Here is a 22,814-nt window from a genome sequence, read left to right as displayed (position 1 = left end):
AACCTATGGAAGCCTTCAGGTGTCATAAAGACTCAAAAAGGTGTTGTTGGTCCAGTCACGGCAGTCTACCTAGAGGATTCAAACTAAATATAAAAGGCCCTTTCTAAGGTTTCATAAGATTTAGATGAATCACACTAGTGGAAACATCAAGATTATTTATATTCAATTTCTGCTGATAGATCGATTTCACCTAAATCTTACACATCTTTAAATCAGTTTCAGTAAAAACATGGCTCAATACATCATATAGACACATGAGCTTTTTAGCATTTTTAACTTGCTACCTTTTCTATATGGGTTACCAGAGCATTAGAAAAGAATTGTCATTGATGGATAAACTTAAATATCAGTCTGCATGTCATCAATAAACTGGAAGTAATTTAAATATTACTCATACCACCAGTCAACCTGATAAAAAAAAATCATGGTTCTCTGCATTTTTAAATCAATATATATACAAACACTTCAAGGCCTGGTGCTGTTTGTTAAATATTTTAAATATTACAAATCACGTGAACCCAGGAAACGTTGTAAAACTGTGATACACCAACACTGACCAATCCACTGGTATTATTAGAAATGTATGCTTTTGCTCAATACTTTGGGATTTACATTAGTTAATGAGGTTCTTGAGACAAGTGTACACATTTACTCGCAAGATGGACACTATACATTTCCAAAATTTTAGACCTCACCCAGCTGTGATTTTTTAAATTTCACTGTCACAGTTGTTGTAAACTCATGGAAAACTCCCAATTACAAATACACCAGGACACTAAACCAGGTTTAGTTTATACAAATTTATTTTTCCACAAGTCTCTTCAGCTACAGTTTAGATGATGCCAATCTGTGGAGGAACAAAACACAAATTACACACTACTCAGAGACAGAGTGAGAAGAGCTGCACCTGCGTTGTCTGGCATCAGTGGTTCCTTTGAATGCATCACAAACATTCAGATCTAATTTAAGTTTACATCATGTGCACAGGACTGAATTTCTGAAAGCAAATAAAACAATATGATGATTTACCTTGTTTGCAACATCCAACGCATCGTAATCTGGTGCGAGACGGACGTAAGCCTTCTTCTCACCATCAGGCCTGAACACAGATCAGAAAATATACAGGGAAGAAGATGAAACAATGAACAGACTGGTATGTAAAGTTTATATTTACAATGTGAGACTGAAATGCTGTCCAGAGAATCTGGATTGTACCAAATCATCTAATCTAGGATCAAGTACAACAATGTTCTGGCATTAATTATGAATAATACACAAAAGTAGTGCACAAAGTAATACCATCAGTCAAGCAACTCAGTTTCAGAGAACATAAAACCATTCTTCAGGTCGGATTTAAATTTCTACCTGATGAGTGTGTTGACTTTGGCAACGTCGATGTCGTACAGCTTCTTGACAGCGTGTTTGATCTGGTGTTTGTTTGCCTTGACGTCCACGATGAACACAAGTGTGTTGTTGTCTTCAATCTTTTTCATGGCGGACTCTGTTGTCAAGGGGAACTTAATGATGGCATAATGATCCAACCTGCAGAGAAAAAATAAATATTAAGTCAAAAAGTCCCAACACCCTCTAGTCTTCAATACGCTACCTAAAATGATTCACGTTGGGTGCATCAGTGAGTTAAAAAGCTTGAATCATGTTTTTTCATACTTTGATCGCTTATACCATCATATGCACCATGCTGAGCCCCTCTGCCCATTTGTTGGCGAAATACAATCATTAAAACTCACTTGTTCCTGCGAGGTGCGCTCTTGCGAGGATACTTGGGCTGTCTGCGGAGACGGAGGGTTTTAGGGCGACGGAAGGTGGGAGAAGTCCTGATTTTCTTCTTCCTCTGGCTGTGGACGCCTTTGAGCACAGCCTTCTTGGCCTTCAGAGCCTTTGACTTGGCCTCAGTCTTGGCAGGGACAGCTAAGACAGAGAAATAACCATTTGTCAGTCAGCTGTTTGTGCTCCTCAAATATTTCATAGGCCACAAAATAACATTTGTAATTAAATTATGTGTCCCTTTGATTGTTGACTCAAGATACCGATTGCTTTCACTGAGTATCTAGAGTCACAAGATGCCACATGAAACACGACATCTGAATGTTGAAGTATCACTGAACTACATTTCCAGAACATCATATATACCTTTAAAGTTAATTTAACCAACAAATATACATATGAATATAATCTGGTTCTAATGCTGTGGCAGCATAGAAACGGATCACGGCTACATGAACTAAATTCCATCCTAAATTCTCTTATATATACACATATATATGTCCATTTAGCTAGAAGCAGTTTTAGCATTTAGCAGGATCAACTACCACATTACTGACTCATCGAGCGGCCACACAACACCTCAGGATGAGTTATTATCAACAGCTAACAGAATGAGGTAACTTTTACTCATTATATCTAATCTTCCTCATGGTAAACCGGAGGTGAGGTTTCACATGTGGGTCCTGCGACGTTTCAAATGAGCAGCGAGCGCTACCATCGCCACAACCACAGCTAACATGCTAACATTTAACAAAACAACACAATGAGACCAACTAGTAAAGATCCGTCGATGAACAGTGTAGGAAGAAACCACGACACAAGCGTAAATGTAGAAGTTGTAGAACCGTGACGTTTAGCCAGAGAGGCTATCGTTAGCTTTAGCTTGACATCGCGTTGCCGCAAACATGCCGGAGCCCCACTCCACGTTACCGACGTATTTAAACCGTTGACAACGACACACTGGTCTCAGTTAGCCCGCTGTAGCTTCGCCCTCTCGTGAAGGACCCGACTGTTGAAGCTAAGACGCGATATTTATGAAATTCCTGCAGTTTATTCATAGAAAATGATCAGACTGACGAACCTTCCTTCTTCACCTTCGGTGCCATGTTGAGAAAGGAAGACTGAACGGGGTCTCCTGCAGTATAACGCATGGGCGAGATCTCATGGCGGAAGTATCGCGATAGAAAAGAAAGACTTGAGTGAATGAGTTTATGAATCTGGCTAAAAACAATAATTACACGTTCTATGAACAAATCAGACACATCCACAACCTGTTCTTTATTTGATATTAGTCTTTTATAGTCATTCGAACTGTAGGATTCGTGTGATTAATTGTACAATACGTACATGGAACTGGACTAACTCAAAAGTAACTTTAAGCACTTCCCAGAACTACCTCTCCCTCAGTGGAGTATATTCATCCTCCAAGACCCAACAGGCCCCTTATGAAACCATATTTAAATTCACCAGATCCAGATTTTTATTTGGATCTGCACTAAATTGCACAAACTAATAACTATCAGTCCCTACACATTTTTTAAAATCAAGATCCATTAAATTATTCTGTGAGAAATCAATGAAATGTCAAAAAAGGGTCCAATCTCCCAATTTTAAAGAAAGTAAAAAATAAAAACTCTAAAAACTAGATCTGCCCTCTTATCTTAAACCCATATTCCATTTTAATTTCTTATCTAACAAACAAAAAGACGAAAAAACACAACTGTCTCGGTGGAGATACCTTTTTGAATATGGCACAGCAGTGATGTATGTTATAATAATTGGTCTTGAAAGTATAGTAATTGTTAGATATCGTACTGCATATGCACATTTGATTTTTTTCTACCTATCTTAGGGGAAATAAACGTCCTCCCATTGAGAAAACTTCACTTCAGACTAGAATAGAAATATTTTTGATCTCCTTTTTAGAAGAGTAAACGATCATAAGTTGAAAATATTTATTGTTTGAATTCATCTTTAGCTGCTGGATTCAGAGACTCTTTGTTTTCTTAGTGAGCTGAAACATTGATGTTTTACTTTCTCCACACCTTCACTGGTCATTTGAATGTCACACTTTGCAGTGAATGTATTTTGCTGGTGATATCTTTACATCTCCTTAAGTATGACAGCAATATGACAGCTGTGTGTATTCCCTGTGCTGTGAATAGCACCAGCTGGCCTGAGCTTAAGAACTCTAAAGTCTCTGCAGTAATCACAACCACTTTAAACACTCTGCACTGTTGTTTTCTTGTATGTGTTATTGTCCGTTCATTTATTGGTTTATTGTGCAGTGTCCCGACTGTCTATGTCAAGGTCTTCGTTATTTTACGAAAAATAATCCCACCAACTTGGTTGTGTGGTCATTAATGATCCAAATAACCTCCATCATATAGAGGTATATAACTCTACAGGAGTCTCACTTTTGTTGTTGAATTCACCAATACAATTGCATTGTTAAGGCACTGATGGACATTAAACACCTTGAAGGGAATTTGTTTCCCTGTCTCTCCCTTCAGTTATCAGTATATATTCATATTTTGTTCCTTCAGTGTAACTGGGTCCATATTGTTCAAACGAATCATCACTCATTTTTATTTCATTCTACCATCTGATACTACTCTCAAGCAATATCCCAAGTGCAATAACTCAGCTGGTATTTTATTTTAATATGTCTCATAGTGTATTATCGTTTAGGGTTTTGTTTATATAGCTGCACTTTAATTAGTAGTTTATAAAATTTGACTTATGTTCTTTCATGTGTGAGAGCACCTGTGGATTGCCACCAATTTTTTATCTCTGTCTTCATTTTGTATGGAAGGATGTTTGTTAAATATGTTCTGTCAGTGGTGAGCAAATGTAACAAACACAACTATATATATAAAACTGTTTATTTTATACTCTGATAACACAAAGCACAGACAAAAATATTTGCAGTAAATCAAACCTCAAGATGGAAAAAAAAAGTATCCACATCTATGTTCATATCAGGTTGTTTGTACCATCTTCTATTCCTTTTGTGGCTTATTCTTCTTCCCTCCTTTCCTGATGAAGAGAAAAGAGAAAGAAAAGAAAACTCATTCCAGTTGTTGGATTTATTCATGTAATGCTCTAGTTTCTAAAACAAAATGAAAGTGGGTGAAAGGTCCACTCACAACATAAAAAAGATCTAGTTTTAATAATTATGTCAGACTGTTAACTCCATGGTTCTGTGTTAAAACATGAGGGGAAATTAAATGCAGAAGAAAAAAAATTACTTTTTCAACTTTGGCCCAGGGGACTTTGATCCCATCTTCTGAGACGGCTTTCTCTGTTTTTCTGTTCCCTTCTCTTTTTTAGTTTCATTTTTTTTCTTCAGTTTCAGTCCTTTGGTCTTCTTTTCTCCTTTCTGCTCCCCCTCCGCTGCTTGCTTCTGTCCTTTCTGACCTTGTGCTTTGCCCATTTTCTTCATCAAGAAACGAGGGGTTGTGCAAATGGTGCTTCTCTTGGGAGGCCTCTTCTCAAGTCTGCGCTTAGCTTTGCTAAAACACAAACAGAGAGAATATTAGACCCAAATTAACAAAACTTCAACAGATCAATTTAGCATAAAATAAAAGCAGAAAACAGCTTTAAATATTAAGTAATATTGAATATCTTTCTTTGATCCTTCTCCTTTACCTGTGTATCTTCTTAAAGCCGATCATGTAATCGGGGACAGGACAGCCAGCTTGTTTAATGACATTAGCGATGCTGTTACAAAGAGAAGCAGACAGAAATATATTCAGGGGAAAAGTAAATCATAAATAATATCACAGACAAACACAAGCATGGAAACTGTACAGACTGAAGCAGCATGTTTCTGCAAAAGAGTTAACCAAATCCAACACATCCAAAATATTTTACTGTACTGCAGATATTTTAATATTTAATAATTTGTGCTGCATCAAAGTACCTGCGGAGCAGTGGTTTGTCATCTTCTGTGAAGAAGGTAATGGCCTTCCCCTGATGTCCAGCTCGGCCTGTTCGACCTGAGGAACAGCAAACAGGAGAATAAGTGAGATTAGATGTAGTGTAACTGATAATTCAAGCAAGATGAACAAATGTCATCAATGGTGGAAGTTGGTAAGAGACTACAGGAATCTATATGAAGTTAATTCCCCTTGGAAAAGGGACAACAACCTTTTTATTCTTTCTTGAGAAGAACATTATCACACCCTCTTCCACCGTGGACAGTTTTGTCTCGAATGGATGTATTGCTTAAAAACCATGCCAACGTAGAGGACACGTGTGCAGTGACAGATAGATTGTTTGAAACAGACGTTTTCATCCATAAAGGCATCAATGAGCATAACAACGATACACATTATTGAATAGTTGTCAGCTGCTGTATTAATGTTTCAAATCTCAGATACACATAACTTGTAATGAAAAGTCTTATTTCTCAATTTTTTCCCATTTTCTATTCGGTTAATTATCTCAATGATCACATTGAACTAACCAATACGGTGGATGTATTCCACAGCACTAGTGGGGAAGTCGTAGTTCATCACGAGGTTGACCCCTTTGAAGTCGATTCCTCTGGCGAGCAGAGCCGTGCAGATCAACACCCAAATCTTACCGGAGCGGAAACTGTTCACCACATTGTCTCTCTGCAACAGAAGAGGAGGATAAACACCAGGCTGCACTTCAGAGACACAGAGAGGACAGACACCGAGGTCTGTTCAAGAGACTGCGTACCTGCTGCTGTGTGCGGTCTGCGTGGATCACATCTACGTTGATGCCTTCATACACCAGCTCGTGGAAAAGCTCCCGTGCTCGATCTATAGACTGAACAAACACCAGCATGGGAGGAAGAAAACCCTGGAATAAAGCAAGAAGATCACACTTTCATTTTAATGTCTCTTCCCTTTAGACAATAACAGTTTCATTTATAAATACCATGTCTGAATTCAATGAATTAATCTGTCTCTTAAAACAGAATCTGCATGTGAATGTACAGAATCTGTGGGTGAGGGACAAGGAGGCCTTCAGATTTCGGTTTGTAGTTTGACCAATGTTTGAGTAAACAGAAAAAGAGACAGAACACACTGACTGAAATGCATCTGCTATTAATTTTTGAATTTATCTGCATTCTTATGCAGACAGCTGTTACTACAGATGAGCTACAATGTAATCTGGAACTAAAAGACCTTTTAAAAATAAGCATCTTTGTTTCGTGTGGAAAAACGTTAAACCTCAAAATAAAGGCTGTTACTCCCAGAAACAAATTTAACGTCAGTGAGCAGCCGATGGGCTCCGAGGTTGTGTAGGAATTAACCCAGCTTTGACATTTGAACTTCACCCAAGAGGTTATGTTTTCACCCCTGTCCATTTGTTAGTTTGCTTGTTTGTCAGTAGGATTCTACAAAAAACTACTGAACAGATTGTATTCAGCCAGAAAAAGCTAATCAAACTAACGATGTGGGATAATCTCAAGAACAAAGCGACTAAACTAAATCAATTCTTAACAAGCTTGAAAAGTAACCTCCTTCGTGTGCCCGTACTTTTTTGATGATGTCCCTCATGGCGACCAGTTTTCCGTTCTCTGTGCCGACAAACAGCAGCTGCTGTTCCACCGTCTCCACTGCTGTATTTCTGAGAGGACGATAAACGATTTATGTGAGAACAAAAGCCCATATAACTCCATTTAAGTATTAGTGCTACAGGTAGGTTATTACCTGTGTCCGATGTTGACCGACACCAGGTTGTCGAGGTTCAGACGACACCACTGCTCAACATCCGGTGTGCAGGTGGCGCTGAAGAAAGCCCTGCGCACCTTTGACCCGGAGCAGGCCAGAAACACTGTAGCCAGCTGCTCCCTGAAGCCTGTCTTACCTCCTTCAAACAGCTTGTCTGACTCGTCCACCACCAGCCACTCCACGCTGAACACCAACACAGCAAAACCATCAAGGTCACATACAAAATGAATTGGCATCTATAGCAGAGGACAGAAACACGAAACAATCTAGAAACGTGAGAGAGTAATGGATGAACATGTGACCTGCTGAGGTCGAGAGCTGGAGGATCCTGCTTGAGAAGGAAGACGAGTCTGTTCGGAGTACTGACGAGTATGTCTGTGTAGAGAAAAGTAGGATGTAAACAAGAGGAAGAGCAACCCACGCACTTAACTCTTCTACAAACAAAGGTTTTCATTCGTACCATATTTTTTGTTTGACTGTGGTCCATATTTCTTCGCTGCCAGAGAGGCTTTGTCAATAATGTGAACTCGAAATCCGACTCCCTCTGACAGACGGAGCAGCTCTCTGTAGGTCTAAGCACAACAGCAACTTACTGACCAACGATAAAATAAGAGCAAACATAAGCTAAGAGAGGATTCACCGCAAGCAAGTGTGCAGGTTGATAACATTTCTAACACGCGACAGATGCAAAAAATAAAATAAAGATCTTACGAATATCTCAGGAGGAAAAAGAGGCGTCATACACTAACATGTCACTTTGGATTAGGATGTGCTGTAAACAAAACACAGGATCTCCTCTGTGGAATTCTGAGCGCTCCAGAGATTTTCCTGTTTTGTTATGAACAAGTCAGAAGTTTTTCGTTTGTGAAAGTAAATTCCAGAACCTGTATATGTATGAAAACGGATATACTGTCTGTGACCTGAAACCTTAGCTGTATTAAAAAACATCCATTAGAGCAAAGCAGATGTGTGTGTGTGTGTGTGTGTGTGTGTGTACCTGGCTGGCCAGTTCTCTGGTCGGGGAGATAACCACCGCTCTGAAGCCCAGGTTGGCCGGCTGCTGCAGGTGTGCGAGCAGCGGGAGACAGAAAGCCAAAGTCTTCCCGGATCCAGTGGGAGCGCAGGCCAGGAGCTCCCGACCCTGACAGACAAACCAGTCACTTAAATCCTGACAACCCCACAGGCTGTTGATTACAAACTGAATGTGTGTGTGTGGTGTGTGCTCGCTCACATGCATCATGAGCGGTATCGCCTGCATCTGTATTGGCGTTGGGGAATTCAACCCTGCGTCTTTGAGGTTCTGAAGGACACGCGTGTTGAGACGATATTCGGACTGCAGCTCGTCAAATGTGGACACGGGGTCGGGCACATCGCAGCCGTGAACGTTTATACGGTGTTGGGAGCGAATGTGGTTCACCTGAAATCAATCGAACAGAAAATGAACTTGACGAACAGATAGAGGAGGGACACGATGACGGACATCACTTTTTCTTTGTGTTGTGAGCTGTGTCACTGTTTGTACCTTTTGCTGATGAAGATGTTTCAGCCTCTTCAGAGAGTTTTTCTCCTTCCCCTCACTCGGCACATTCTGGATCTTCCTGTCCAGCGAGGACGTCCAGGTGATGCCACTTCCCTCTGTGCCTCCAGCTGCAGTCAGACAGAACACAGCAAACAGCAGTGAGGCTCTGAACTGCACAGCTACATCACATTCATGTTAAACAGCATCACACACCATTGTCCCAGTGTTTCCATAGTGAACACGCTGCAGAGAGCTGTGTGGGACGATGCAAAGCAAGAAACCAGCTACGTTCCTGTGGGTCCACGTCACACAGAGCAGATGTTTACTGTTTCTGTTGTTTCACAACTCGTGACAGAAAGTCATGGGATGTTATTGTATTCTTCTGTATCAGTTTGTGGATAGATACACACAAAAAAGCAAACATGTGGTCAGTCGTACAAAGCCTTTACCTTCCACCTGGTTTATTTTCTTCTTCTTCTTTGACTTCAGGCTCCTCTCTTCTTCCTCTCTCTGTCTTTTGACTCCTGCACAAGAATCTTCTTCTTCTTCATCCTCTTCTTCATCCTGCTCCAGCTCTGTGGTGCTGTTCTGGGCTCCATTGACCGAGCCTGTGCCGAAGTAATCGATGGCAGAGAGGGGATCTGAGGACGCTTCTCCTCCGTGTGCTTTGACAACCTGAAAATGAGAGAAGAGAAAAGACTGAACACCCTGTTACACCATGTGTCTGTTGAACTAAGATACTGAGGCACCAAACCCGACTTTTACTTCCTAAACACCGGAAAAACAAACACGTTAGCACACTTTCACACGGGTTAGCTAAAACAGACTGAGCCACGGTTCGTGCTGCTGTTATTGATCGACATTTCCATGTTGTACAACATCAGCTACAAGTTTTAAATGTACCTTGAACCGGTTCGCGTCTTGACCAAACCTCTTCAGGTCAAATTTAGCTCCAGCTCCGAGTTTCCGAAACAAGTCGAACGCGTCCATTCCTGAGGCAGCGTGGTCTTCACCGATCAGGCATCACTAATCAACCCGGATCTTCCACCACTGAACTCTGGCGCCCCCCACTGGCTGCACCCAACACCGCAAGTTTTAATGCATAAAGTAAAAATCATAGACTGAAAAAAAAACTGAAATAACAATGTTCATGTCTTTTAATTTAAATGTGTATGAAAAAAACTATATATATAAATGTCTTACTATTTCAATGTGTCTGAAATACACAAAACAATATCATATTTTGTGTCTTATTTAAATGTCTGAAAATATATGTCATATTTGGTATTATTTTTCAAATGTGTCTGAAATACACAATATAATATATATGCCTTTTTATTTAAATATGTCCAAAAATATGGGTAAATAAATGTGATGTTTTATCTCTTATTTAAGTGTGTGAAAAAATATAATTCAATATAATTTTAATATCTAAATAAAAAAAGTAACCTTTCATGTATTTTAATTTAAATGTGTCAATAAATACAAATTAATATGTTTTATATTTGTAATTAAATAATATATAATTTTTAAATATATCGTAAATATATATAAGTGAATCAAATATAAACTTTTGTTACTTTTCATTTCAATGTCTTAATTAATCAAAATAATTAGTCACAGTTATACAGATCATTCGCCTAATTTGTTAATTTTTTTCTTTGTTGATCTTGCCAGAGCTCTATTCCATCAATGTGAATTGTATGTGCTTAATGTGGAGCACTTAGATTTATTAAATTCCAGTTGAACCATCACTGCTTAAATATCAGGGTGTATCAAAGACTTCGATTTATCATTTTGCTTACATGTAGTACATAATTGAAGAAAAACACAAGTTCATCATCACAACATTCTTTGTGATTCATTGATTAATTTCAGTCACATTTTTTGTCTTCCAGGAGCTCCAATCTGTCCCAACCTTGGACGAGTCTTTATGACCAGACTTCAGTCTTCTGAAAACTATTGTTATAGCTGTAGCTGCTCTTCACAGGTCTTCAAACAATCCTCCAGAAAACTGACCACTATCTCCTTACCCCTCTCCTCTTCTCCCTGTCCATCCCTTTCAGCCCCCAACTCCTTTACTCTGATCAAAGTCAACTGCAGATGCTCAATTCTCTGCTGAGTGTTGAAACTGTCCCCCCCCGTTTCTTTCTCTCCGTCCGCCTCTCCTCCTCCATTCTCTGCTTTGAGACATTTGGTCAAATGCTCTTTGATGGTACTCCCCTCCTCGCTGGCCAGCGATGCCCCAAGGGCGGGCATGTCCTGAGACTGGCTGATCTCTAGCAGGTGCAGTAGTGCTTGTGAGAGTGTGTGTCGCAGGCTGGCACAGTAGCGGTACTCCAAGAAGTCGTTAGTGTCTTCACTGTTCTCGAGCGCTGTGGCCAGGGAATGCCACACAAAACTGAACAGCTTTGTGTCCCCGTAGCAGCCGCGGCGGCCAGGAACTGCCAGGGCAGCAGCCGATTTGATGCGCACCTTGTAGTTCTTACAGGAAGTAACAACATGGCAGAGGGCAGAGAAGACGTCGTGAGACCACAGGGCCGAGTCTGAGAGAAAGAAAGAAATTAAAAGTAACTGATAAGTTCAATAGGAGAGCAACATCCTACTGTTAAAACCCTCCACTTTGAATCATTTTGTTGCCTCTGTTAATTTTATTTGTTTCCTATATATATATATATATATATATATATATATATATATATATATGTGTACTTACCAAGTGGCAGGGCGGGGTTCCTGAAAGCATTTCCTAAGGCGTAACAGGTGTTCCATCTGACCTTCATGATGGCCTCTGCTTGCACAGTTTTTACAAGAGCACGGACTGCATCTTCCAGTGGGCATTGAAAGGCCGACTTGGTCAGCTGACTCTCCCGGAGGAAACGAAGCAGATTACCGAGCGCTCGCACTGCGTGAGACTTCACCTGAGAGGGTTGAGGAGAAGACGAAAGTAGGAAGGAGATGAGAGCCAATCAAAGAGATGATATGGAGATGATTTATGTTTGATCACCTCTGCCAAGGAGGTTATGAATTTGGAAGGGAACATGTCAGAGATGAAGCATTTAAAATTGGGTGTGAATCCATATCAGGGGGCAGATCCAAGAATTTCTTTACACTCGCCTCAACATTGGGTATTTTTCCATTTTCACGGATCTTTATGAAAAAATAAATAAATTCAGGCACATTTTGTGAACTATGAGTGTGTGAAATTTGGTTGGGCTTGAATAGTTTCAGGGGACCTTTGGGGGGAGGAATGTGTTCTACTGGGTGCCATTCTACTTCTTCGATAGAACGTCAGGGTAAACAGGTTTTCTGGCTTTGTCATGGTCTTGTCATCATGAGCTTGCTAAAACAGAGAAGATACTTTTCATTCATACGTAGATTTTTTTAAAGAGTTTTTACTCTGACAGAACAGACACTTCTTGAAATGACAGAACAAAATGAGACCTGTCAACTACCTGCTCAGTCTTGTGCGAGTGAAAGTGTGAATGCACTCACTATGTCGTTGTCAGCTGATGCTCGAGTAGCTGCCTGCAACATCTTGAGCAGCAGCATGTCTGACAGCTCTTCTTGGAAGTCAGCACCAACACTCTCCCTGATACAAATTACACAAAGCAAATCTCTCTTCACAAATTATAGACATTACACAATATACCATACTGGCTTTATCTAAACCATATAGTTAGTGTTTAAGGATTTATTTGGAAAGATAAGCAAGTGATCCATGCTTTTAAAGGACCAGTGTGTCAGAATTAGTGGCATTTAGTGGGGAGGATGCTTACTGATACCAATTGAATATCCCTCCCTTCTTTAAACATGAGGGGAAAAACATATTATGATATGTTTTGACTGTAAGAGCCAACAGAAACTCGGTTCAACATCAAATAATGTTAATGTAACATTATAAAGAAGCAGTGTAGCAGTATCAGTGTGATTTCAAAAGCATTTACACCAAGGTTTATGTTTTCTTACATATTGACATTAAGCGTGTCTGTGAGATTTCCTAAAGTCCAGGCAGCCTTGGAACGGACATATGGATATCGATCGCTGAGGGCGGCGAGGACAGTGTTTGCGGTATCTGCCAAGAACATCACATCCTGCAAAGACATCAACACCTCAGAAACATGTTTTCTGTTTTGTGGGTTTTTCCAGACTTTAGTCTCTTGACAGATGTTAAAAGACATTAAGTTGATGGTCATAGCTGCTCGTCACCATCCTTACCTCTCTCAGACAGGGGAACAGGATGTAGACTCCCAGAGCCCTAATAGCTGACTTCTTCACCAGATATTCCTCACTGTAGGACCACCCCAGCAGCACAGTGACGCACATCATCTGGGTCTTGTCCTAAAAACAAGGCGACACAATCACACACACAGCTTTCACGGAGCACAGTCTGAGCTCTGCAGCCACAGACAGAGTTCAGTCACAATGAAACTCACAGGCAGTTGTGCAAAGGCCTGCGGCAGTATGGAGGAGAGCGTGTCACAGGTGCTCATCTGCAGCATGGTATGTTGTTCATTCTGCAGCAGTCCATTAAGCGGACCGCTCAATATTTCTGACCAAAACTGTACCACCTGAAATGAATGGAAACACAAGAACTTTTAATAGTTTACAGAACCTTAAGGTTTTCTGATCACACAACAGAAATACTATAATTATAACAAACCATTTTCAGAATTTGACACAAGAAATTGTTTTGATGTATACCCCAAATGAGAGGTAAATAGAAAGAGCAACGACCAACAGAAAAATGAAATAGTATCTCATAACAATAAAAACAGGTCTGACACAGTATATTCGGTATGGACAGTTTGTACGTACTTGGCTGATGGGGACCCGTGAGCTCTCAGGCACTTTGCTCTCTGCTGCATACTGCTGGATTATTCCTGTCCCCAAATCTCCTAGTAACTAAACAAAGGTCAAAGACATAGATATCAGTGCCCAGATCTTGACCTTCCAGACATTTCTGAACATTTGTTTGTTGTTGTCATTTTCTTCAATCGTTAATTTCATTTTTCAGCATCTATTACTGAAGCTTGAACAGAGGTACCTTTGTTGCGTGCAGTTGCATGAAGGGGTTTGACTCTCCAAGGCAGTGTGCGCACATCTGCCCAATATCTAACAGACATGCTTGGACTAGAGAAAAGTAGCCGCGCACCAGGTGGGACAGGATCTGAAACACCATGAAAAATTACCTTCAGATTTCAGAAATGTTTATTAGGGGGATTTCTTGTTGTACCATCTCACCAACCTGTAGTGCTTCCACTAGGATAGGGGCTGGCTCCAAAACTACACCTCCTCCTGTTCCCGCTCCCTCACTCTCTGACTGCTGGTCCTCTCTGGGCTGAGTCACCAGAGACATACAGAGCTGCAGCAGCCACGGCGGTGAGCTGTCCTCCTCCCCTGGTGTATGAAGCACGCGGGGGGAGTGTGTGCACGAGCTGCGCTGGGAGGGTGTGACAGGTGTGTGTGATGGTGAGGACTCTCCCTCTCTACGTCTCCAGCTGAGAGCAGAGTCATGCTGTGTGAAGGAGCTGGCGGTGCTACTGCCGCTGCTGTCCGGCTGTTGGAGGAGGAGCTGCACCTCAGGTAAAGGAGCGTGAGTGAGCACCAGAGCCCCGTAAAGTGTCAGGACAGACACACGCACATTCACGTCTAAAGACAGAGAATAGCTGTTTTCAAAGAAGCATCACATACTGTTCTGTAACTTGAAGCCATGTTGGGAAGAAAAACAAACCTCGGTGGCCCAAATAAGGACGCATCTGCTTCCAGAGTGGGCTGAGTAGACCAGGTCTGAGACGGTGGTAGGGAGCGTTGAATACCAGACAGGCCAGACACTAACACAGGAAACGAGGAGACATACTGTTAAGATGATAAACCTGGATGGATAGGCGGTAACTTTCAGAGCAGAAGTGGTCTCATGAAAGTTAGGTGTTTTTATCAAGCTTTTGTTATCATACCTTAAAAACCTGTGTGAGTGTCTGAGAAGTGGTCTCAGCTACCAGAGCAAGACTCAGAGCACGGTGCATCTCTCTGATGGTCGTGGCCAGCGAGAAGGAGAAAGGTGTGTAAGATGTAGGAGGAGACGCAGTATCTTCAGCCACAGCCAGGAACTGACGGGAGCCATTCAACATGGCTGATAAAACCTGAAGCGCGCTCGCACGTACCTGCAGAGAGAGAGAGAGAGAGAGAGAGAGAGAGAGAGAGAGAGAGATGTTACAGTCCTAGAAGTTGAGAAGAATTATAAGATGAGTGAGGTTAAGTTGTACCTTTGGTGATGGGTCCTTCAGTATAATTGTGAGCAGAGTGAGAGGTGGTGGTCCGCCAATAGGAGATTCAGGGATGAAGGAGAACCAATACCCATACAGAATCCGTTTATCTACACTTTTCACCAGCGCTAGCAAACAGTGCAAAGCTCCCTGACGCACACGACCATGATGACATCTGAAAGAGAAAAATGCAACAGGATGAACAACAGAAAAGGATTTCTAGCTCTATTGTTCATGACTTGAATCACATATAAGACATCGTAAGTTCAGTCATTTAAACATTCAGTGAAAAAAAAGAACATACATGCTCGTTGTCTGGAATGTAAAATTGTGAGGTGAATGGACATGCAGTGTCTCTATACCTCAATTTGCTCTGTGCGTTGCCCTCTGAATCGGAAAACTCAGAGTCAGAACTCTTTTGCTTCCAGGACGGGTAGAAAGATGGACCAGAGGATGTAGACAACAACTCTTCCCCACCTTCTTTCTTAAATGCGAACACGTCTTCTCCATTGTCCCCTCTGCTCTGCTCCGTGCTCGTCTTCTTCCCCTTCCCTTTGGATTTCTTCTTTTTATTCTTGGGAGAGACACAACTGATTTGAATATGGTCCATACTTTAATTAAGATCAACAACAAAAAAGGCCTGTCTTACCCCTGAGGTTTTGCCCGGCGTGGCAGCGTCCTTTTTTTTTTCAGGGGGTTTCGGTGGTTCAGCAGGTTTTGGTGCAGAAAGACCTTCATACTGAGGAAGAGGAGCTGGGTAAAGCACAGCCGGCCACTCGACATTCACCCCTGGAACCGCCTGGAACATGAGCCTCTGCAGAATACATGTACATACCTCTAATTTATAACAAGATTAAAACTGTGGCTGAAAAAGGACAAAAAAATATGAAGGAATAGAAAAAAGTGTGGTAAAGCTTTGCACCTTAATTGTGGCCAGTACAGATCCAAGCTCCTCCCCGTCGCCAAATTTCCACCTACCACCTGAGAGACAACAGTGAAGTCCCTTCAGCGCTGACTGGATCACCTGCAGAGGAGAGAGGGGCAGGCGTGGGTCAGATATCATTGAGTGCTTTTTTCTTCATGAACGTTTGGTTACAACACACAATTGTCTGTACCATGCAGTAGAAGAGCTCATCAGTGTCGGGGGGCATGGGTGACTGCAGATTATTCAGAAACACTCTGAAACATAGACTTCTGTATTGATCATCCAGAGGAGGCTGACCAGGGATCCTGGAAAGAAACAATTCATCCAAACAAAGAAACTATTACAGCCAAGAAGAAGCAACATTTAAGCAGAAATAGACATCCTTAATGAATGGATTTCACACACAACTATGAGAGTAGTAATTCTGGAACAACTGCTGAAGTACCTTAAATTTGAAAATCTGGAAATATACATATTTGTTGTTTTTTTTATATGTTTTTGCTGACACTCTGATTGGAATACACTTTAACATGTGATAATCCAAGCTGAAACCAGTGGCCATCCTTCACAAAGCTATAATCATTTCAATGCCACTTTTTGAAATCTACTGGTCCAACTGGACTTGTTAAAATGAGATAGATACAAATGGGTGAAAGAGAAATAATTCTTACGTAATCCTAAAATCCTTTATTGGTTGGTTTGTTTGTTTATAAGCAAAGTAAAATCTACTAGACGGATTACCATGAAACTTGGAGGAAGGGTGTGGCACGGGCCACAGAAGAACCTATACAATTTTGTTGTGAATCCAGATCAGGGGACAGATCCAGAAATGTTTCATCACTTTCATTAAGATTGCGAGATAGACATATTTAGAGGACTGATATCTTTAAATGAGTGAAATATGGTGCAGCTTGATTGAATTTAAGGGGAATGTTGGTCTTGGTGGAGTTATGTGCTCTACTGAGTAACATTCTAGTTATTGTACCAGGCATCTAGATGAGGTATTGAAAGTTATTAATTAAAAAAAAAAATTAGAATTAGGCTTAGCTTGCTTGTTTCACTTTAGCTACACCAACAACTACATATTCATTTATTCTGGCTTCTAGATTGGAAGTGGAGAACCACGACTCTCAAGATTTTTGAGAAATCAGATCACAGACACCAACATCTCAAACTGTCTGCCGATAAAAAGGTTGCAAAAAATCTACCTGAGACACATGTTTGCTAAACAGGTAAGAGCAACACGACGTAATTCCATGTTTGGCTGAGATGGAGCACTATACAGAAGAAGTATGCCATCTTCAAGCAGCATTTCACTGAGGTGCTGTGAATGACAAGAATCTCAATGTAAATATTGAAGAGTTATCTTTATTTACAACAAGCTTTCAGAAAGCTTGTACAAATATGTACCTGGTGGCACTGATGTCCATTCCCATACACTACTGTGGAGAGTGCAAGGAGGACGTCTGAGTGTGTCCATGTACTGCACGTTTTTAATGCACTGGTTGTATACTTCAACAGCATAATCAACGTCTGTTCATCCATTGTTACCTTAAAAAATTCAGAAGAGAGAGACAAACGTTTTACCTAATGTTCAGTACACTGATGGATTTGGACGCTGAGCCCTACTGTTACTTAAAAGAAAGTCGTTACCTTGAGCTGATAGAGCAGATGATGTATTAACTGGCAGAGTTTGATGACTAAATGTTCTTGAGTCAGCGGCACAAGAGAGATGGCACGTTTCAGCAGAGTACACACATCCTGAAATGGAAATAAAGAAGCTAAGGCTTATTTGTCCAACACACGTATAAAAGAACATAAAACCCAAAGATATTCTGTTACTTTGGCAAATATAGAGTTTGGTCTTTCAGTTTGAAAGAAGAACGTATTGATTTCACATTTAAATGTTGAAAAGCTTTCATTCAAAACCCTACACTCACACTCAAATCGCCCCTGCCTGTGCTTCAACCTTTTCAACTTGTGCTCAAGCTATGCGCTTGCACTCAGATGATTTGTTGCTGTGATAGATCTCTTGCGCTTTATCTGCACTCAGATTTCTCCTCTGCTCTTGGATGGTTCTTCTGTCTGTCAAAATTCCCCAACCAATATAACAACAAGTGTACAAATTATAATGTTTCGCAGGAAATCTGAGTGCAAGAACACAGTTTGAGCACAAGCAGAGCAAATGTAGATGCATGCAGGGGCTAATGGAGTTTGGGGTTTTGAGAGAAAGCATTACAAAATCTGAATGTGCTCTCAAACTGAAAGAAACACTCTTAAATAAAGGTGGGGGGGTGGGTATGTCAACATGGAGCAGAACCTCTCCATCAGAAGTGTTGAATGTTTCCAACATCTTATTGAATCCATGACATGAAGAGCTGAGGCCAGTCCCAACATTGGTGAGGTCTAATAAAGTGAATTTATGTCAACAACGTTGAAAGATCGGGTTTGCACTGAAATTAAGCAGTTTCATACACACTGGGTTTACACTGGTCAAGGCTTGTTGTTGTTCCTGCTCGTGTTGTCATAGCACCAAATACACCTTGACCTATCCATGAAAAAGTCTGTTTCTCTGAGGTTCCCGGCCTCATGAGTTAGGTTGGGCGTCTCCACCAGACAGAGGAGAGAGTGTGTGTTACCTCTGGTCGGATGTCGATGTTGGGGTAAAGGGTTTTGTTGTAGTTTTCGGACATGAGCTGGTCGAACACCAGGTTGAGCTCCTCTGGGAGTTGGCCTGAGTCGGCTCGCACGGATCTGAGTTTAGCAGCGCTGCGGGAAAACTGTTTCTCGGCGTCCGACGCGACCCCGAGTCTCCAACGGTCCAAGCCCGCCGGAGCGAACCGCTCGCCGGCCTCAGTCGGTGGCGGGGAGGCAGAGACACCACCACGCCCGAAAGCCGGCGCTGACAGCCCGGTTGGTGAAGCCATGTTTGTTAGACCAGGAAGTAGTTCACTTGTTTTGTGGTTCCCGCGCTTGATTTACAGCTCGACACCAAAACGTGAGGCTCATTACTGCCTCCTGCGGTGAAAACCAGAAACACAGGCACCGACCAACAGGGGAGGAATATTATGATTGTTTTGTTTTCTTTCTTCTTCTTCTCTCGATTTTCTGGCGGATCGCAAAAAATGTAATGTGCATACCGCCACCTACTGCACGAGAGTGTGTAACATCATGTAATTTAACATATCTCAAATTCTACAGATCAGTCCTGTCTTTAAAAAACGTAACGAGTGTCTCGTGATGTCTCTTATTCCTTCTCCTTCTGTCCCTAGAACACCCATTAGATCCCACTACCGTCCCACTTTCCAGACTTTTTCCTGGAGGCTTTGTCTTTCTGCTCTGTTACAATGGAAGATGACACGTTCAGTTTTCTCTTTAACCCCACTGTTCCTCTTCCTCATTATAAACGAGGTGTCATTTAGTTCCATGTGATCTAATCTTAGTTTTGTTATAAGGACTTCCTCCCTGTTCCTTTCTATTAAGTTCTTGGTTATGAATTGAGTTTTGTATTTTATATCTCCTTCCTTTCTCGTCCTGATTCCCACCTTTTCTGCCATATTTTGAATTCCTATTTATTTACTCTCTTGTTTGATAAGAGTCCATCATCATGGTATTCTACTATGTAATAAATGTCTTAACTTAATGAGGAAAAACTTACACAACTTTATATATTTACTGAAGCTATGTCCTAAATGCTGAAATTCACCTCACAATACAAATCATTATTGTGCACAAATTAACAATCAAAAGTCTTAGTCTTTTTCAAAGTATTAGGGTTTTTTTTTTCTTAAGAGGGATGGGCATTGTAAGATGGCTATGGTATTGGTCCATACTATATACTCAATAATTATTAATTAACTAATTGATAGGTTGTTGCAGCTTGTCAAGGTGGATCCAATTCTTATTTATATACAGGTAGGTAGGTTATATTTCAAATAAACTTTGTATTATATTGTACCAAATTTCCATTTAATTTCTAACTGGCTACTAGATTAGGGTAAGGATTAAGACTATACTATGTCCATTATAATATAGGCATAAAATATACTTTCATTAATAATACTTTTCTCTTCTTTAGCTGGATTTTTCCAACAACACTTCCTCTGTTAGCCAATACAAATATCTAACAGAAATGAATAGATAAAAACAAACTGGTTTGTTCCCTTAATGTGTGTACCACATCATTAAGGTCAGAATACAGGAGGAAATATACAGAAACTAAGATTATACTAAACATGCAGCTGAAGAAAATTCAAGGAACACAAACATAGTTGAACCAATTTACTGTCTCAAATGTTTTGTGCTCAACATGTTGAAAATATCACAACACCCAAGTGTACACTAAATTACAGTCCAGCGATACAAAGCAGCAACATTGTAAATACTTTGAGCAGAAGTGGAAACAGGAATGTTCAAACATGTACAAAAGCCTTCAGTCTGTTAGCATACAGCATTCTTTATTAGGTGTGAGCAACAGTCACTGCATTTTTTTTTCATTAATTCAATCTGAGGTGACACTGAAAATTAAAAAGGCATTAACAAAAACTCTGTTGCTCATTTTAATGTCTTGAAAAATAAGTTATTATACAACATATTCATATGAAAAAATGTACAAGGTCTGTGCATCAATGCACAACAGAAATAATATCCAGAATATATGATTCATGGTCAAGACTTTCAGATGCACAAATACTGCCTGGATGCTGATGTTCTCAGTAGTAGTTTGACATGTGTTATGAACAGCATGCCACCAGTTCAGGACCAAAGCACCATCCAGCGACAGTGGTAACACTGTAGGTGGTAAACAATAACAGACTGCAGAAAGCAGGGAACCATGAGGTGGGCATGTCTGCAGAAAGTTGGAAGCAAATGTACAGCATGGCACAGAAGTATTAAAGGCTGAATTTAAAAGTAGTTTTCAGAGGGCATGTTGGGATTCAGCCCGACTTGAACAGTAGAATAGCCACTTGGCCCAGATAGAAGTAGATGAAATGCTTCGTCTCGTGCGTCACATAGCTACCAAAGTTCCTCCCGACGATGCAATGCCAGGTGGGATTGTACTTCTTGTCAAACTCCTGCAGGGGAGGTGATAATAAGCATAGCACAGATAGGACACCATTAAATCAGCTTTCAGTAAAAGTTTCATGTTGGTGCTCATCATTTTTGATCCGACATACCTTTTTGACATAAGCAGCAATATCCTTCTCAATGTTGTACTTTTCCATGGCCTGCATGGCACAGTCCACAGCATCCTGCTGCATTTCATCAGACATGTCTGCATTCTTAATCACTGCCTTCTTGTCAGACATATTGGCTTCTTAACTGTACAGGAAAGAGAGAAAAATTGTTAACTTTTTCTTACCCACATAGTTCTCACACAGATTCCAGCTCATGCAACCAGTGAGACTTGTTCTTCCATTCCCATGGAACCAGCACTGACATTTCAACTTTATTAATGTCATTCCAGCCATATTTTTAAACAATACAGTGGAGGGAAAATTGCATTTCTCAAGACCTGTGTGCAAATATAATCAGTTAAGAGAACAATACAAAAGAGAAGACAGCAGCAGTTCTACAAAGACAAGTGCAATAAACAAAGTGCAATCAAGTGCCTGAGTGAAAATGGTTTTAAACAATAAACATAAAGGAAGGCCTAATAAATACAGGTTTACAGAGAAACAAACCCTCAAGTAAAATCACTCTGAGGGGTTAGCATAATCGTACTTTGGTTTCATGATTCCAAAAAATGAGAGCAGTGAGAATGGCATCTTATACAGGATTAACAAAGTTACATGCAGGTGATATCTCTGGGTGCCTGACAGAAGTGAAACGAGCTGAAGCTTCAATATTTTAAATGTCAATAGCTAACATTGCAAGGAACGTGGGGGCAACACACACACACACACACACACACACACACACACACACACACACACACACACACACACACACACACACACAGAGAGAGAGAAGCCTCGATGCTCACTCACCTCCTGCACAGCTTCTATCACACCAACAAACAGTGACTGCTCTCTTTCACACGCGGACACTGGCTCTTACCGTCTCTGTGCGGTTATAGTGATCACTGATCAGACGTGTGCGTCACAGGCAGCTGCAGTTTGCACTTCCTTTATGGACGGAGCGCGTGCGTCCCCGCCCCGCCCTTCACATCACATCCGCTAATCCGATTGGCCGGAGCCGAGCCTCACCCTGCTCGTGGGCGTTTTTTACTCGCGGACAATGCGCCCGCATCTTATTTCCACCCAGAATGCACTGTTTTCACACACACTCACCCCCCTCGTATGTGTGCATGATCGATCCAGGTGATCAGGTCGATCGATCATATCGATCCACATGAGTGGAGATGTGAGAGCACCCTCACAGTGCAGTGTTAGAAGAGTTACCATGTTGAATCTTTGATCTCAAACACTGTGAGAGTCAGTGTGCAAACAAACAGCCTGTTAAACACTCTTTATATACAGTCTATGGTTAAACAGCTGAATGTAAAGTCAGGGCAGCCCTGAAGTCAAGTCAACTTTATTATCAATAATGCCATATGTGCGAAAATACAGAGAATTGAAATTGCGTTTCCCTCTTATCCCCAGTGC

General features: G+C 41.0%; 4 protein-coding genes and 2 non-coding genes across 7 annotated transcripts; all 6 read right to left on the bottom strand.

Moving 5' to 3' along the window:
* Positions 1–785: 785 nt before the first annotated feature.
* Positions 786–3,015, bottom strand: rpl23a (ribosomal protein L23a). Its single transcript, XM_020085948.2, has 5 exons — positions 2,867–3,015; positions 1,749–1,929; positions 1,366–1,542; positions 1,030–1,099; positions 786–847 (listed from the first exon to the last, which is right to left on the bottom strand). Exons 1-5 carry the CDS (start codon positions 2,934–2,936, stop codon positions 833–835), a joined length of 513 nt encoding a protein of 170 aa, XP_019941507.1. The 5' UTR covers positions 2,937–3,015; the 3' UTR covers positions 786–832.
* On the bottom strand, positions 918–985 carry LOC138404925 (small nucleolar RNA SNORD42). Its single transcript, XR_011238667.1, has one exon. It is a non-coding gene; the product is annotated as a small nucleolar RNA SNORD42 (small nucleolar RNA).
* LOC138404927 (small nucleolar RNA Z17) lies at positions 1,625–1,696 on the bottom strand. Its single transcript, XR_011238669.1, has one exon. It is a non-coding gene; the product is annotated as a small nucleolar RNA Z17 (small nucleolar RNA).
* A 1,639-nt stretch (positions 3,016–4,654) lies between the features above and the next one.
* Positions 4,655–10,082, bottom strand: ddx52 (DEAD (Asp-Glu-Ala-Asp) box polypeptide 52). Its single transcript, XM_020085330.2, has 15 exons — positions 9,919–10,082; positions 9,465–9,690; positions 9,019–9,143; positions 8,728–8,913; positions 8,494–8,637; positions 7,957–8,068; positions 7,799–7,871; positions 7,476–7,679; positions 7,302–7,392; positions 6,496–6,618; positions 6,257–6,407; positions 5,711–5,786; positions 5,437–5,508; positions 5,037–5,300; positions 4,655–4,824 (listed from the first exon to the last, which is right to left on the bottom strand). The coding sequence occupies exons 1-15, from the start codon at positions 10,003–10,005 to the stop codon at positions 4,788–4,790; spliced, it is 1,971 nt and encodes a 656-aa protein (XP_019940889.2). The 5' UTR covers positions 10,006–10,082; the 3' UTR covers positions 4,655–4,787.
* A 642-nt stretch (positions 10,083–10,724) lies between these two features.
* heatr6 (HEAT repeat containing 6) lies at positions 10,725–19,170 on the bottom strand. The gene is made up of 20 exons (XM_020086234.2): positions 18,846–19,170; positions 17,860–17,967; positions 17,617–17,757; positions 17,415–17,530; positions 16,397–16,511; positions 16,204–16,305; positions 15,931–16,095; positions 15,644–15,855; positions 15,282–15,456; positions 14,973–15,179; positions 14,750–14,849; positions 14,264–14,667; positions 14,063–14,185; positions 13,834–13,920; positions 13,452–13,586; positions 13,234–13,356; positions 12,985–13,109; positions 12,511–12,607; positions 11,732–11,936; positions 10,725–11,561 (listed from the first exon to the last, which is right to left on the bottom strand). Exons 1-20 carry the CDS (start codon positions 19,131–19,133, stop codon positions 10,981–10,983), a joined length of 3,609 nt encoding a protein of 1,202 aa, XP_019941793.2. The 5' UTR covers positions 19,134–19,170; the 3' UTR covers positions 10,725–10,980.
* Positions 19,171–20,472: 1,302 nt separating this feature from the next.
* dynll2b (dynein, light chain, LC8-type 2b) lies at positions 20,473–22,407 on the bottom strand. 2 transcript variants are annotated; one of them, XM_020085653.2, is made up of 3 exons: positions 22,267–22,407; positions 21,384–21,528; positions 20,473–21,281 (listed from the first exon to the last, which is right to left on the bottom strand). In XM_020085653.2, exons 2-3 carry the CDS (start codon positions 21,513–21,515, stop codon positions 21,144–21,146), a joined length of 270 nt encoding a protein of 89 aa, XP_019941212.1. In that variant the 5' UTR covers positions 21,516–21,528; positions 22,267–22,407; the 3' UTR covers positions 20,473–21,143. The 2 variants fall into 2 exon arrangements, with proteins under 2 accessions (XP_019941212.1, XP_019941211.1); XM_020085652.2 differs by having other exon boundaries at positions 22,197–22,364.
* Positions 22,408–22,814: the final 407 nt, after the last annotated feature.

This window comes from Paralichthys olivaceus, chromosome 15, assembly GCF_024713975.1.
Source record: "Paralichthys olivaceus isolate ysfri-2021 chromosome 15, ASM2471397v2, whole genome shotgun sequence".
Taxonomy (NCBI): domain Eukaryota; kingdom Metazoa; phylum Chordata; class Actinopteri; order Pleuronectiformes; family Paralichthyidae; genus Paralichthys; species Paralichthys olivaceus.
The sequence above is the reverse complement of the archived record's forward strand: the minus strand, read 5'-3'. Positions and strand labels throughout refer to the sequence as shown.

Coding starts and splice junctions, on each gene's coding strand:
- rpl23a (XM_020085948.2), bottom strand. CDS start 2,936: ATGCGTTATACTGCAGGAGACCCCGTTCAGTCTTCCTTTCTCAACATG. Junction 1,930..2,866: donor ACCGAAGGTGAAGAAGGAAG/GTTCGTCAGTCT, acceptor TCTCTGTCTTAG/CTGTCCCTGCCAAGACTGAG. Junction 1,100..1,365: donor AAAGTCAACACACTCATCAG/GTAGAAATTTAA, acceptor ATCTGTGTTCAG/GCCTGATGGTGAGAAGAAGG.
- ddx52 (XM_020085330.2), bottom strand. CDS start 10,005: ATGGACGCGTTCGACTTGTTTCGGAAACTCGGAGCTGGAGCTAAATTT. Junction 9,691..9,918: donor AAGACGCGAACCGGTTCAAG/GTACATTTAAAA, acceptor TCTCATTTTCAG/GTTGTCAAAGCACACGGAGG. Junction 7,393..7,475: donor TCGGTCAACATCGGACACAG/GTAATAACCTAC, acceptor TCGTCCTCTCAG/AAATACAGCAGTGGAGACGG.
- heatr6 (XM_020086234.2), bottom strand. CDS start 19,133: ATGGCTTCACCAACCGGGCTGTCAGCGCCGGCTTTCGGGCGTGGTGGT. Junction 16,512..17,414: donor TTAGCAAACATGTGTCTCAG/GTAGATTTTTTG, acceptor GTTTCTTTCCAG/GATCCCTGGTCAGCCTCCTC. Junction 15,180..15,281: donor TGAAGGACCCATCACCAAAG/GTACAACTTAAC, acceptor CTCTCTCTGCAG/GTACGTGCGAGCGCGCTTCA.
- dynll2b (XM_020085653.2), bottom strand. CDS start 21,515: ATGTCTGACAAGAAGGCAGTGATTAAGAATGCAGACATGTCTGATGAA. Junction 21,282..21,383: donor TTGCTGCTTATGTCAAAAAG/GTATGTCGGATC, acceptor CCTCCCCTGCAG/GAGTTTGACAAGAAGTACAA.